Source organism: Argopecten irradians, chromosome 10, assembly GCF_041381155.1.
Source record: "Argopecten irradians isolate NY chromosome 10, Ai_NY, whole genome shotgun sequence".
Taxonomy (NCBI): domain Eukaryota; kingdom Metazoa; phylum Mollusca; class Bivalvia; order Pectinida; family Pectinidae; genus Argopecten; species Argopecten irradians.
In genome coordinates, this window is record NC_091143.1 from 2,258,446 (window position 1) to 2,274,934 (window position 16,489).

At 39.0% G+C, this 16,489-nt stretch overlaps 1 protein-coding gene across 1 annotated transcript in view; it reads right to left on the reverse strand.

The window, feature by feature from the left end:
• Positions 1–3,074: 3,074 nt before the first annotated feature.
• Positions 3,075–16,489, reverse strand: part of LOC138332886 (von Willebrand factor A domain-containing protein 2-like) — a 28,311-nt gene continuing 14,896 nt past the window's right edge. The window contains exons 2-3 of the mRNA XM_069280889.1: positions 13,005–13,032; positions 3,075–5,512 (exon numbers count right to left, since the gene is read on the reverse strand). Coding sequence (XP_069136990.1) covers positions 4,932–5,512; positions 13,005–13,032 — 609 coding nt within the window. The 3' untranslated portion in view covers positions 3,075–4,931. The remainder of the gene's footprint in view (positions 5,513–13,004; positions 13,033–16,489) is intronic.

Genomic DNA, 16,489 nt, shown 5'->3' on the forward strand with positions numbered 1-16,489 from the left:
TTATATACTAGCTTTATACCGTTTTTACCTCAATATGACTCATAATAATATAATTGTGATATAATTAAATGGACGTAAGATATATTTTGATGTTTACTTTATAATTTAAATTCATGCACTAGAATAAACAAAAAGTATGGATATGAACCCAAAAAAATCTATGCTTCTACGTCATTGGAAACCATTTTATGAGAACAATTTATTATCCGAAAGTATCTTATTCACACTGATCACAAGTTCAAAGTGAAAGCGGATGGATAAAGTGCGTTTCGGGTAAATAAAGTGCGTTTCGGGTTGATAAAGTGCGTTTCGGGTAGATAAAGTGCGTGTCGGGTAGATAAAGTGCGTGCCAGCCGTTGATATAATGACGTTAGGTGTTACATGTGTAGAATGTCCGTTGCTGATGGTTATATTGTTATGCAGGTTGTATAAAAGATAGATGCAATTTGATGAGTATTTAGTATATTTTCTTGGATTTATTTGGTTAATATTTCATATTCTGTTTCGAATTTAAGCACATTTTTCAATTACAATGTACATGTATATAGCAAATACGATTTTCAAGGAATTGGTGAAGTGGAAATATCAATAAATAATATATCAATATGAACATGTGTTGTTAATGTTATACATATTTTATACCGGTATTGTAACCTAAAATATCTGGGGGGGGGACATGATAGTATAACACGGTAAAGTTAGACTACAATGTAGTTGTTAACTATGTTTAATAATTTAATCTCGGATCCACTTTGATTTTTCGGAAGTGAAGATAAATCGGCTAACAGTAACGTTTACTACTACATTTGTATTTCACAAAGAAAGGTCATGTGTGGCAATCTCTATTTATATTACCAGTTAGTGTTCCATGTGATGGATGGTAAATATGAGAAATGCCTGTGTTAGCATTGTAACTCTTACGTAAAAACTCTAACAAGCTTGTTAGCATTGTAACTCTTACGTAAAAACTCTATCAAGCTTGTTAGCATTGTAACTCTTACGTAAAAACTACACGCATCAAACGGATCAATAGGGAAAAGGTTGCTATTTCTAAATCAGACAGAAAAATCGGGGGGGGGGGGGGGGGGGGGGGGATCTGTGTGCTTACATTTTTGTCCCATTTTAATGTTATTTTTCAATATTTTAAAGTGAAAAATAAAAGTGCTAAAATTGCCATTAAATGTTAAAAAATAAAAAACATTGGAAAGATCTCGGACGATTTTGAAAATCAGTGTGATTCGATAGTAAGTTACGGAGTTATTGCCCTTTGCACTAAAATTATTATTGCACGTTGTGAACGCAATAGCTTGAGTAAATATGAACCGATCTTAATGAAACTTTGTATGTAGACTACCATTCGAAAGATCTCGGACGAGTTTGAAAATCAGTGTTATTTGATAGTAAGTTACGGAGTTATTGCCCTTTGCACTAAAAATTATTATTGGACATTGTAAACGCGATAACTTGAGTAAATATTAAACGATCCTCATGAAACTTTGTATGTAGACTAATATTGGAAAGATCTCGGACGAGTTCAAAAATCAGCCTGATTACACAGTAATTTACGGGGTTATTGCCCTTTGCACTAATAATAACTATTAGACCTTGTGAAAGCAATATCTTTAGTAAATATGAACCAAGCTTAATGAAAATTGTGTAAAGACTAACATAGGAAAGATCTCGGACAAGTTGATTCGATGATCATTTACGGAGTGATTGCCCTTTGCACTAATAATTATTATTGGACCTTTGGAATACGATAACTTGAATAAATATGCACTCAGCTTCATGACAATTTGTATTTAGACTAGAACTGAAAAGATCTCGGACAAGTTAGAAAATTGACCTGATTAGATCGTTACTTACGGAGTTATTGCTCTTTGCAATTATAATTATTGAATCTTGTAAACATGATAACTTGAGTAAATATGCACCGAGCTTAATGAAACTTTGTATCAAGACTAGCATTGGAAAGATCTCGGACACATTTGAAAATCAGCTTGATTCAACAATCATTTTCGGAGTTATTGCCCTTTGCATTATAATAATTATTGAACCTTGTGAACACCGTAATGCGAGTAAATATTCACGTAGCTTAATGAAAAGTTGTGTGTAGACCTATTAGATGTATGTTCCTATTTTGTGAATAAAAGACATCTGACTGGTAAATTACGTAACTAATTTGTATCAAGTATCAGGTGACCGTTAAGGCTCATGGGCCTTTTGTTGTAAATAGTCATGGGAATTTTTTTAACATTTAATAAATTTGTAGAGAAAAAACAACCCGAATTCCTTTTAATTTTATGAACTTTAATAGTCTCACAAGTGCTAAAAGAGTGGAAAAGAATAATTAATACATATGGAAAAAATATTGAATCTGTTGTAAATGAAAACTTATTTTTCGTTATGAAAAACTTTTACGGACTTTTACAAAAAAAAAAAATAGAATCTACAATATTACAACAAACTCTATAAAGTCCCAGGAGAGATGGCATGCTATTTTAGACATTTTCTGGATAACAATCAGTGGGTGGAGGTTTACACGTTAACGTTTATTGAAACACAGGATTCGAAATTACAAAGCTTACAATATAGAATTAATCACAGAATTTTATTTACAAATTATGTTATTAAAGCGTTACCTACTTGAGAATGGAGAATGTTGTTTTTGCAGTGGAGCACCAGAAACAATATGCCACCTCTTCTGGGACTGTGTACACATTCAATCTTTGTGGACAAGTCTCACAAACTTTGTTGCATATTATCATAGAAAGAAGGAAACCAGATTTTTTTCCTATTTGGAGTTATAAAAGATGTGAAGCGTATAGGACTTAATATTTTAATTTTGTTAACGAAAAATATATATCGTTAAGAAGACAAAAGAAATTATTACCCGATTGGGAATCATGCAAAGTCTTTATCAAAAACTATAGAGATTTAGAACTATACTCCACATATATGTTAACCCCAGCAAATACAGCAAAAAAGACCAGACAGAAGTGGAAAAGTATTGGACGTATCCTACAATAATTTTCTGTTATTAATATATCAACAAATAACCTGAAACATGAATATCAGCTATGACGTACATTTATTATACTCTCATATAGATAACAAATTAAGAGTATGTGCATGTGTACATGGTCATTAAGAATATGATGTAATGTCTGTGAAATGAAACGATGCAAAAAAAGAAAAAAAATAATAAAAGATAAAAAAAAAAATCTGTAAAAAGGAACTATCATTACAATAACAAGAGGCCCATAGGCCTTAACGGTCACCTGAGTTAGAATATTTAATGAAACAAATAATGAAACAAATTAAAGACATATAAACACTATATGCTGGGCCTTGAAGTTGATCAGTGATTTATAAAATTTTATTCAATTTGACTTTTTAGTCTATGAAGAGTATTTCCTTCCATCAAACCTGTGAACTTGGGCAAATAATGTTCACAAATATGTTTTTCCTATATAAACTTAAGTAAACTTGACCCCTCCCCAGGGGGTAACGTGAGACCCCAAGGTCATATAATTCACAATTTTTTATAAAACACCTTAAGACCTTTCCATCTATAATTATTTGATTCTACTATTTCCAGAATTTTAGAAGATTTTTGAAGTTTTAGCCTATTTGACCCTTTTTTAGCCCCGCCCCTCTGCCCCCAGGGGGTCGGCCAGGACCAATGTGGATATAATATTAAAATCCTATCTCAGGCTAATAATTCTAACCAAGTTTGACTCATTTCGTATGAAAATTGAGCAAAAAATGCTCATTAATGTGTTTTTCCTATATAAACTATAGTAAACATGACCCCCTCCCCAAGGGGAAACATGAGACCCCAGGGTCATATAATTTACAATTTTTATAATACTAACTTTAAGACCTTTTCATCTATAAAGTGTATTTGATTCTACCATTTTCAGAATTTTAGAAGAATATTTTTGAAGTTTTAGCCTATTTGACCTTTTTTGGGCCCGCCCCTCTGCCCCCAGGGGGTCGGCCTGGACCAATATGGATATGATGTTAAAATGATATCTCAGGCTAATAATTCTAACCAAGTTTGACTCGTTTCCAATGAAAATTGAGCAAAAAATGCTCATAAATGTGTTTTCCCTATATAAACTATAGTAAAATTGACCCCCTCCCCAGGGGAAACGTGAAACCCCAGGGTCATATAATTCACAATTTTTGTAAAGGACCTTAAGACCTTTCTATTTATGAAAAGTATTTAATTCTACCATTTCCAGAATTTCAGAAGAAGATTTTTTGAAGTTCAAGCCTATTTGACCCCTTTTTACCCCGCCCCTAGGGCCCCTGGGGGTCAGTCATAGAAAATTTGTTAATATGATTAAATGGCCATCTCATACTGATAATTCTGACAACATTTGACTCATTTCCTATTACAAATGACCAAATAATGCTCAAAAATGTGTTTTCCTGATATATAAACTATAGTAAACCTCCTCCCCCAGGGGAAACTAGAGAAACCAGGGTCATATAATTCACAATTTTTGTAAATGACCTTAAGACCTTTCTATCTATGAAGAGTATTTCATTCTACCACATCTGTGAGTAGAGAAGAAGATTTTTGAAATTGTACTCAATTTTACCCCTTTTGGCCCCTCCCACAGCCCCCTGGGGGGTGGGGACCATATAATTCACAATTTTGATTGGCCTTATGCCTTAGAAGGTTTGTGCAAAATTTCATTGAAATTGCTTCAGCAGTTTTGGAGAAGAAGTCGAAAAAGTAAATTGTTTACGGACATACGACGCACGACGGACGACGGAAGACGACGGACAAAAGGCGATTAGAATAGGTCATTTGAGACTTCGTCTCAGATGACCTAAAAATAAAAAATAAAAATCAATACCATAGACTGCATTATATAGAATTCATGAACGACTCAGCGGCCGAAGCTTTTACCAGATTAGAGACCTGCCACTTTACATATTCGGGTTACCAGCGAATCCTTGATGTTGTCAAGGTCTTCATATTTGAGCACGTTGAACAAGAAGCTCTGATCATCTCCCCTTGGCAGACTAGCAATCTGTTCCAGTCCATTATTGTTCGCGTTCTTTGTTACCCCGACGGCGAAAACATTAACGCCCATGTTATGGAGCAGACTTGCTTCACGTGCCTGTGTCTGAAACCAGCCCCCATCGGTTATAACCACCAAGATATGGGAGACATTTTCACGGGCCTTATTTGATGTGAAAACGTGTTGCCGTATTTTACGTAATGCTAATGCAATATTGGTTCTGCCACTCAAATACGGTACTTTGGTAAAGGCATACTTCAGTTGGGCTAAGGTGTCATAGGCCTGGAAGTTAAATACCTCGCGATACATATGACTAAATATCGCCATTCCAATACGAGTTTTGTCCTGTCCAATGTCGAACATGGTGACTACGTCTTTGACAAACTCGAGCTGTTTGTCGTGGTCAGATCGCGAGAGGCTGCTTGACGAATCCAGGAGAAAATACACATCAGCAGTTTTCCCGCCACAACCTGGAAAAATAACATATCCATTCATTTAAAACACAGAGATTATATCAATATATCCCAGAGTGCATTACGGTCGGTAAAACGTGCTTTGAACACGGGTAGAATATTTGTGCTAAAGCTATTTGTATGTACCTTAATGTTCATCCTGATGAATCAAGAAGAGATTTTTATATGTTATTTACCTATTTACAGCCAATATGAGGAGTGTCAATTTGGGCCCTCTGGCGCCCATGGCCGATAAGCATTATTTTTTGTTTACGTATACCCAGGGGTTAGGACTAACGGTGACCGCCTTATATCCCTACCGCCCAATAGTCCGAAGGCCCATTAGTCCTAAGGCCCGTTAGTCCGAAGGCCCAATAGGTCCGAAGGCCCTTTAGTCCGAAGGCCCAATAGTCCGAAGGCCCGTTAGTCCGAAAATCAGTAAATATTGTAAGTTATATAGTTGTTAAAATTAACGTATAGTTGTATTTTCACGAAAACATTTTTTCAGCACTGCTGATCTGACAATTTCTATGGAAGTCAAGTTGTCATTCCTCATGGAGCATTGCAAAGTCAAAATTACATCAAGCTTTAAGATGTCCGATTGTAAGCCTTATGTACACTGTAATTTGATTGCATCAGGATTAACGTTGCACCGTGAATAAATGATGTATATAATCAAATCGAAAATGAGCATTATTATACCTATAAACGTCGTTATATAGTACAATATGTACATGTATTTAACGACTTATTTTACCCATAATAACAGAAATGGTCCGCATAATGATATTTTAGGGGGAGATGTTAAACCGATTGCATTGTACATATAATATGCATATACTTTTTAATATCAGATACGTAAACTTACGTATTTCAAGATTATGCTCTTTTTTAAAATTTCGCAACATTTCGTTGTTTATTATCATTTTTCATATCAAATCTATAGAGTCACATACATGTAATTTGCATCGAAAACCGTAATAAACGTTTGTTTCGTTTCGAGTACTGTTCGCATATAAATTCCAGTTATATTATCTGTTTTCGGACTGTTGGGCTTTCGGACTAACGTGCCTTAGGACTAATGGGCCTTCGGACTAACGGGCCTTAGGACTAATGGGCCTTCGGACTATTGGGCGGTAGGGATAAAAGGCGGTCACCGTTAGGGTGACATCATGATATGACAGGTCGGAGCCCTTTGTGAGTTATTGGGGTGTGTGTGGGGGGGGGGGGGTCTTAAACAGGAGGATCAATTGCCTGTTTTGTCCAGTTTTGCTGAAACCAAATGATATTCATAAAAACAAAATCAATAATGCATTGATATGTTGAGAATATAACAAAATGGAAAATATAACAGTGACCTAATTCGTAAAATGTCAATTTTGTAAGAATAAAGTTTATCTGGTGCCATAATATACCAGAAAAAAACTGTTACATATATTACATTATATTTACATATGCCTCTATATAGTCAACGGGAGGGGAGTTGCGTTCAAATTAGCGTAAACGCAACGACGTATGAATACAAACCCCAAGTAGGATCGGACTATTTCTAGTTCACGCTTCGGTAAGATTTTGCGTCATATGATTACTTGATTTACATTTGACCTTTTCACAGGTGACACATTTGCTTTGAAATAATAAGAAACTAAAAAAAAACGATTTCGGTCTTCTCTTTGTCTCAAGACTGATCCTTAGGCGGCACTGACAATAACATGCTCGTCATTAGCCTACTCGGTTGGCCTACTGTATGAAATGTTAACAAAGTTTCATCGTTATCGGATTCAAAATAATAATAGGGAGTTGTTATTAGATCCAATTAAAATGTATTTGACATCAAAACAGGATATGTGTTCAAGCATAGTAACGGTAATAAACAACAAAAAGAATCGCTGGTCGGGTCTACAACCGGGGGCTTTCCTCAGAAATGTTCAAGGAATTCCATAGTTAAGTCAGTCACACACCATGCAAACACTTGTCTATCATCCGTACAATAAAATAAAAGTCGTGACTATGAAGAATTTAGTCTATATCGCGTACGTAGATCGATACATACATTACAAACATTCAGCAGCTCAACAGTCATACCATTTGATCAACAGACTATTTCACAGTTACTTTCCTCGGTTGAAAATCAAATATGGCGGCTCGCTCCACTTCGGACCGCATCACTACCCTGACAACGATACCGGTAGTCGCTCCGCCTCGGTTATCTCAATTTTTATTCAATTTTTTATTCGAAATGGACATTATTGATACATTATCAAATTGGAAAAAAAAAAATATAATTTAAAAATAATTAAAGGTGTCATTGTTATATTTCAAATCAAACTGCAGCTATAACATTCAACAATCGGAACTATATCTTCGGTCATCCTGACTACCGTAGTTACCCAACTTAGCAACCATCACCGTTTTAAATTTGACGTAAAAGTAGACTTATTTATGTAAATATAAAGATTGAACAGTGTTTTGATTGCGTTAAAGGTTGTATGAACGCAATGGGATACAGACATATTCTACATGTACATGTAGCTAACGCGCTACATTGAATATGTCTGTATCCCATTGCGTTCATACAACCTTTAACGCAATCAAAACACTGTTCAATCTCTCTCTATATATATATATATTGCATTGAGCAATATATTTGCATGTTATACACTAAGGCAAAGAATATTATGGTTGAGATGGGATTGAGGACGGGGAGCGGGTATCTGTAAACAAAAAAAATAACGCTTGTCGGTCATGGCCGCCAGATAGCCCAAATTGACAGCCCTTTACAAACATTTTGAGAATTACACGACTTACAATGCATAGGTTTTAATTTTACATGTACATTTCAGGTCCCTGTGCCTAGAGATTTTGTACCTCCACCTACGTCACTGTGATGATGCCGTGTTTCAGGCCCCTGTGTCTAGAGATGCTTGTACCTCTACCTACGTCACTGTGATAATGCCGTATTTCAGACCCCTGTGCTTAGAGAGTTTTTACCTCTACCTACGTCACTGTAATGATGCCGTATTTCAGGCCCCTGTGCTTAGAGAGTTTTTACCTACGTACGTCACTGTGACAATGCCGTATTTCAGGCCCCTGTGCTTAGAGAGTTTTTACCTCTACCTACGTCACTGTGATAATGCCGTATTTCAGGCCCCTGTGCTTAGAGAGTTTGTACCTCTACCTACATCACTGTGATGAAGCCGTATTTCAGACCCCTGTGTCTAGAGAGTTTATACCTTTACCTATGACCCTGTGATGCTGCCATATTTAAGGCTCCTGTGCCTAGAGAGTTTGTACCTCTAACTTGATGCCGTATTTCAGGCACATGCACTTAAAGAGTTGTCCTATTGTCATATCGATATAACTCATCTTATTATGCATGTTACCAGAGGCATTATACTCATCTATTAATTTATGTCATATATAAATGACAATATATTAACAGCTATTTTAATAGCAAAAACTCTATGGCCCATACACTTACCTGTATCCTCTTTGTTTTAACAGCCAGACCTCTATGGCCCATACACGTACCTGTATCACCGCTGTTTTAACAACCAGACCTCTATGGCCCATACACGTACCTGTATCCCCGCTGTTTTAACAACCAGACCTCTATGGCCCATACACTTACCTGTATCCCCGCTGTTTTAACAGTCAGACCTCTATGGCCCATACACTTACCTGTATCCCCGCTGTTTTAACAGCCAGACCTCTATGGCCCATACACGTACCTGTATCCCCGCTGTTTTAACAGTCAGACCTCTATGGCCCATACACGCACCTGTATCCCCGCTGTTAACAGCCAGACCTCTATGGCCCATACACGTACCTGTATCCCCATTGTTTTAACAGCCAGACCTCTATGGCCCATACACGTACCTGTATCCCCACTGTTTTAACAGCCAGACCTCTATGGCCCATACACGTACCTGTATCCCCACTGTTTTAACAGCCAGAACTCTATGGCCCACACACTTACTTGTATTCCCGCTATTTTAACAGTCAGACCTCTATGGCCCATACACTAACTTGTACTCCAATTGTTTCAACAGCCAGACCTCTATGGCCCATACACGTACCTGTATCCCAACTGTTTTAACAGCCAGACCCCTATGACCCATACACTTACCTGTATCCGCGCTGTTTTAACAGTCAGACCTCTATGGCCCATACATGTACCTGTATCCCCCTGTTTTAACCGCCAGACCTCTATGGCCCATACGTACCTGTATCCCCACTGTTTTAGCAGCCAGAACTCTATGGCCCGTACACGTACCTGTAACCCCACTGTTTTAACAGCTACACGTTTATGGCCCATACACTTACCTGTATCCCCACTGTTTTAACAGCCAGAACTCTATGGCCCACACACTTACTTGTATTCCCGCTATTTTAACAGTCAGACCTCTATGGCCCGAACACTTACCTGTATCCCAGCTGTTTTAACAGACAGACCTCTATAGCCCATACACGTACCTGTATCCCCGCTGTTTTAACAGCTACACGTTTATGGTCCATACACTTACTTGTATTCCCGCTGTTTTAACCGCCAGACCTCAATGACCCATACACTCACCTGTACCCCCATTGTTTTAACAGCCAGACTTCTATGGCCCATACATGTACCTGTATCCCCACTGTTTTAACCGCCAGACCTCTATGGCCCATACGTACCTGTATCCCCGCTGTTTTAACAGCCAGACCTCTATAGCCCATACACGTACCTGTATCCCCGCTGTTTTAACAGCTACACGTTTATGGTCCATACACTTACTTTTATTCCCGCTGTTTTAACAGTCAGACCTCTATGGCCCATACACGTACCTGTATCCCCGCTGTTTAAACAGTCAGACCTCTATGGCCCATACACTTACCCGTATCCCCGCTGTTTTAACAGTCAGACCTATATGGCACATATACTTACCCGTATCCCCGCTGTTTTAATAGTCAGACCTCTATGGCCCATACACTTACCTGTATCCCCGCTGTTTTAACAGTCAGACCTCTATGGCAAATATACTTACCTGTATCCCCGCTGTTTTAACAGTCAGACCTCTATGACCAATACACTTACCTGTATCCCCGCTGTTTTAACAGTCAGACCTCTATGGCCCATACACTTACCTGTATCCCCGCTGTTTTAACATCCAGACCTCTATGGCCCATACACTTACCTGTATCCCCGCTGTTTTAACAGCCAGACCTCTATGGCCCATACACTTACCTGTATCCCCGCTGTTTTAACAGTCAGACCTCTATGGCAAATATACTTACCTGTATCCCCACTGTTTGAACAGTCAGACCTCTATGACCCATACACTTACCTGTATCCCCGCTGTTTTAACATCCAAACCTCTATGGCCCGTACACGTACCTGTATTCCCGCTGTTTTAACAGCCAAACCTCTATGGCCCATACACTTACCTGTATCCCCTCTGTTTTAACAGCTAGACCTCTATGGCCCATACACTTACCTGTATCCCCGCTGTTTTAACAGCCAGACCTCTATGGCCCATACACTTACCTGTATCCCCGCTGTTTTAACAGTCAGACCTCTATGGCCCATACACTAACCTGTATCCCCTTTGTTTTAACAGTCAGACCTCTATGGCCCATACACTTACCTGTATCCCCGCTGTTTAAACAGCCAGACCTCTATGGCCCATACACGTACCTGTATCCCCACTGTTTTAACAATCAGACCCCTATGACCCATACACTTACCTGTATCCGCGCTGTTTTAACAGTCAGACCTCTATGGCCCATACACTTACCTGTATGCCCACTGTTTTAACAGCCAGAACTCTATGGCCCACACACTTACCTGTATTCCCGCTGTTTTAACAGTCAGACCTCTATGGCCCACACACTTACTTGTATTCCCGCTGTTTTAACCGCCAGACCTCAATGACCCATACACTCACCTGTACCCCCATTGTTTTAACAGCCAGACCTCTATGGCCCATACATGTACCTGTATCCCCACTGTTTTAACCGCCAGACCTCTATGGCCCATACGTACCTGTATCCCCACTGTTTTAGCAGCCAGAACTCTATGGCCCGTACACTTACCTGTATCCCCACTGTTTTAACAGCTACACGTTTATGGTCCATACACTTACTTGTATTCCCGCTGTTTTTACAGTCAGACCTCTATGGCCCATACGTACCTGTATTCCCGCTGTTTTTACAGTCAGACCTCTATGGCCCATACACTTACCCGTATCCCCGCTGTTTTAACAGTCAGACCTCTATGACCAATACACTTACCTGTATCCCCGCTGTTTTAACAGCCAAACCTCTATGACACATACACTTACCTGTATCCCCGCTGTTTTAACAGTCAGACCTCTATGGCAAATATACTTACCTGTATCCCCACTGTTTGAACAGTCAGACCTCTATGACCCATACACTTACCTGTATCCCCGCTGTTTTAACATCCAAACCTCTATGACCCGTACACGTACCTGTATTCCCGCTGTTTTAACAGCCAAACCTCTATGACCCGTACACGTACCTGTATTCCCGCTGTTTTAACAGCCAAACCTCTATGACCCATACACTTACCTGTATCCCCGCTGTTTTAACAGTCAGACCTCTATGGCAAATATACTTACCTGTATCCCCGCTGTTTTAACAGTCAGACCTCTATGACCCATACACTTACCTGTATCACCGCTGTTTTAACAGTCAGACCTCTATGACCAACACACTTACCTGTATCCCCGCTGTTTTAACAGTCAGACCTCTATGGCCCGTACACTTACCTGTATCTTTTAACAGTCAGACCTCTATGGCTACATTTAATTTGTATGCCAGCTGTTTTAACAGCTACATCTCTATGGTCCATACATGTACCCGTATCCCTCTGTTTTAAAAGCCATACCTCTATGGCCCATACACTTACCTGTATTCCCGCTGTTTTAATTGTCAGACCTCTATGGCCCATACACTTACCTGTATTCCCACTTTTTAACAACCATACTTCTATGGTCCATACACTTACCTGTATCCCCTTTGTTTTAACAGCCAGACCTCTTTGGCCCATACACTTACCTGTATCCCCGCTGTTTTAACAGCCAGACCTCTATGGCCCATACACTTACCTGTATCCCCTTTGTTTTAACAGCCATACCCCTATGGCTCATACATTTACTTGTATCCCCTTTTGTTTTAACAGCCATACCCCTATGGCTCATACATTTACTTGTATCCCCGCTGTTTTAACAGTCAGACCTCTATGGCCCATACATTTACCTGTATCCCCGCTGTTTTAACAGTCAGACCTCTATGGCCCATACACTTACCTGTATCCCCTTTGTTTTAACAGCCAGACCTCTATGGCCCATACACTTACCTGTATCCCCACTGTTTTAACAGCCATACCCCTATGGCTCATACATTTACCTGTATCCCCACTGTTTTAACAGCCATACCCCTATGGCTCATACATTTACTTGTATCCCCGCTTTTCAAACAGCCAGACTTCTATGACCCATACACTCACCTGTATCCCCACCAGACACACCCACCACCTGTAATAGACAAGGAAAGCTCATGTAAAGTAATATATTTGCATAAGTGTATTTAACGCATGATCATATGAACGACGCGAAATATTATCGTTTTTCATTCCGCTAATCATCGTTATTTCGCCTTCGCTCCGCGCGCGAAAAAACGATAGTCTTCGTTATTTCGCCTTCGCCCTGCGCGCGAAAAGACGATAATCATCGTTTTCTCGCCTCCGCCTCGCGCGCGAAAAGACGACAATATTTGTTATTTCGCCCCGCGCGTGAAACGACGATAATCATCGTTATTTTGCCTTCCGCATTGACATGCGCAGATATAAGTGCAGAACCGAAAGTGCAGTGGCGAACACGCTGTTTTTGCAGGTAAGCCTGTTTTTGTTATCAATCCATGATTCCTTATTTGTCAATTGCTGTGTATAACTACATGTATCATACCTTTGAGCAATATAAATGATATTGTTCAATGATAGATTAATACAAATATATCAGAATTTCGCTAAGTTGATCGGAATTATGATGGGTAAATTTTTGATGGCCGGGGCCTAATTTATGATCAGGTTCCCTGTTCGTTGTGATTCACTCAGTCTGCGTATGTTCAGACCTATCCTAATGCGGATAATCATAAATCTAAGACAAATATGTGGAAGCGGGCTAAGCGAATCAAGAATCAAGAATTATGAAATATATTTTTTAACATTTCACGAACAAACTGTTTTAAAAGCTATAGGAAATAAGATATGGAATTTATTCTAAATCATATTTATACTACGATCATATATCATCTTTGATATTACTAAGTTGAAAGCAATATGGAGCCCTATGATATTATGCAATGCCTGATATGATTGAAAATTACACGATAAAGATACGTTGTATGTTTTTGTAGTGTTAATCATGTTGGCTATGAATTAATGCGTTATTGTGAAGAAAATAAAGGATTGTATGGTCATTTTTCGCCAGAAACACAAAATTATCAACAAGTATTGATTGATTGATTGTTTATTAAACTTTTAGCCTCACGGCTTACAAGTACATGTATACAACATAATGGGATGATGATATGCTATCAAGAATAATTGGTTATTAATTAGCTAAAGATGGGCATAACATTGATGGTTATACCATTACTCTGATGCAACAATACAATAAATAGTATTCAAAATGCCTACCTACTTTTTATCGATACAACAGCATTACGACAGTCACAGATCTATGACTTACTCTTGTACATGTATAACAAGATATCTACTTAAGTACTTGATGTTATAATTGTTGTAAAACAACAATAAGACTGTTTTATTTAGAACTATTTCCACTACGACAAAGTATAAGGAACTGAGGTAAGTCAGGCGAGACTGTTATACGCGACATTTTCGGAAAATGAAAAGAAATCAAACCATAAGCTATGTATCGAACAGATATTAACTGGACAAGAATAAATGATGAAGGACGATTCCAATAATATTTTTCCAGCAATCATTGACAAATTAATATGAAGTGGTTCTCGTCCTCTACCTGATTTTCGTTGCAATGACGACATATTCTAATTACGAAATCTTCCTTAAGCATCCTCTACATACAGATAGTGAGATGAGGGACTAATTAGATAATAAAATTAAGATTATTATTTTGTCCGGTAATATTGTAACATAAAATTATCAATGAGAAATCTATACAGAACGCATTTAGAGTCCATTTTAGTTTATTGTTTTCTTGATTGAATAACATTATCCGTCAAACGTTGCTTATGCTAGGTTTACACTATGTTCCCGGCGGCCACGGCAGCCCCGTTTCGGGCCACCGTGGACAAAACGTGGTGACCGCGAGACAACTTGAGACAACGCAGAAGGACGTGATAGACAAACGTGAGCGGTCGTGATTACCGTGGATGCCGTGCCAGATTTTTAAACTGTCAAAAAATTTGCCACGGCAGTCACGGTACAGATGGTAAACGCCACAGGACGTCATAAAACGGGATTGACGTAACAAAACGTAACAGTGCGTACGAGGCCGTAACAAAACTTCCAGACGGTCCGTGGTGGAACGGGCAGCAAGCACGTTCCCCAGAATCTCACGGTGATTTCAAGTTTTGTGACGTTCTGTTGCGTTTTTTCCACGTTTTATCACGGTTGATGCAGATTGACTGCACGTTTTGTGCCGTTTTGTCAAGGTTTGTCAAGGTTTTGACGGCAAGCCAAGGTGGATGATAACCGTTTCGATACGTTCTGTCAAGGCACATCACGGCTTGTAGCGATTGAAAGCCCGACGTGATACGGCGTGTTACGTCTTATTACGGTCTTACGTTGCAACCAATATCTGATGAAGTATCATTGCCTGGCCTGGTACATTTTTGCTACTTTATGGATTATTTGTATTATTAAATAGAAATAGTCATTATCAAACACATTAAAACCATCAAATTATACAAAAGCTATTATTGCAAAAGACAGATTAAGTGATTAACCATTACAGAAAAAAATGGCGTAAAAATACTTAGCTATAATAATTATATATATTCATACCAAATATAATTTGTAATTAAAATGAGTTTGAAATGACATTTTCGGCAATAAATATTGTTTCATTTGCTTCAAAAAAATCCCGGTATCAGACTTTCATCCCTAGTAAGCCTTGGCGGACCGTGAAAAACGTTTTGGAGCTTGATCAAAACGTGTAAAAACGTAGCAGACCTCATCAGATCGTAACAGGCCTAGTGAGAACGTAGTGGTATCCTTGATAGACCGTGCTAAAGCCGTAGTGTACCTTTAACCTTCCGGAACAGCACTTTCCCGTATATCCACGGTCCATGAGGTAATCCGTAAAAGACCGTGGCAAAACTTCACAAGACCTAGCTCAACTTGAATACAGAGACAAAAAATAGCCAAAATTCCACGGCGCACCACGTTTCGGGCAAACGGGGCTACCGTGATCGCCGGGAACATAGTGTAAACCTAGCATATGCTAGGTTTACACTATGTTCCCGGCGGCCACGGCAGCCCTGTTTCAGGCCACCGTGGACAAAACGTGGTGACCGCGAGACAACGTGAGACAACGCAGAAGGACGTGATAGACAAACGTGAGCGGCCGTGATTACCGTGGACGCCGTGCCAGATTTTTAAACTGTCAAAAAATTTGCCACGGCAGTCACGGTACAGATAGTGAACGCCACAGGACGTAATAAAACGGGATTGACGTAACAAAACGTGACAGTGCGTACGAGGCCGTAACAGAACTTTAAGACGGTCCGTGGTGAAACGGGCAGCAAGCACGTTCCCCAGAATCTCACGGTGATTTCAAGTTTTGTGACGTTCTGTTGCGTTTTTTCCACGTTTGATCACGGTTGGTGCAGATTGGCTGCACGTTTTGTGCCGTTTTGTCCAATGATATGCTATCAAGAATAATTGGTTATTAATTAGCTAAAGATGGGCATAACATTGATGGTTATACCATTACTCTGATGCAA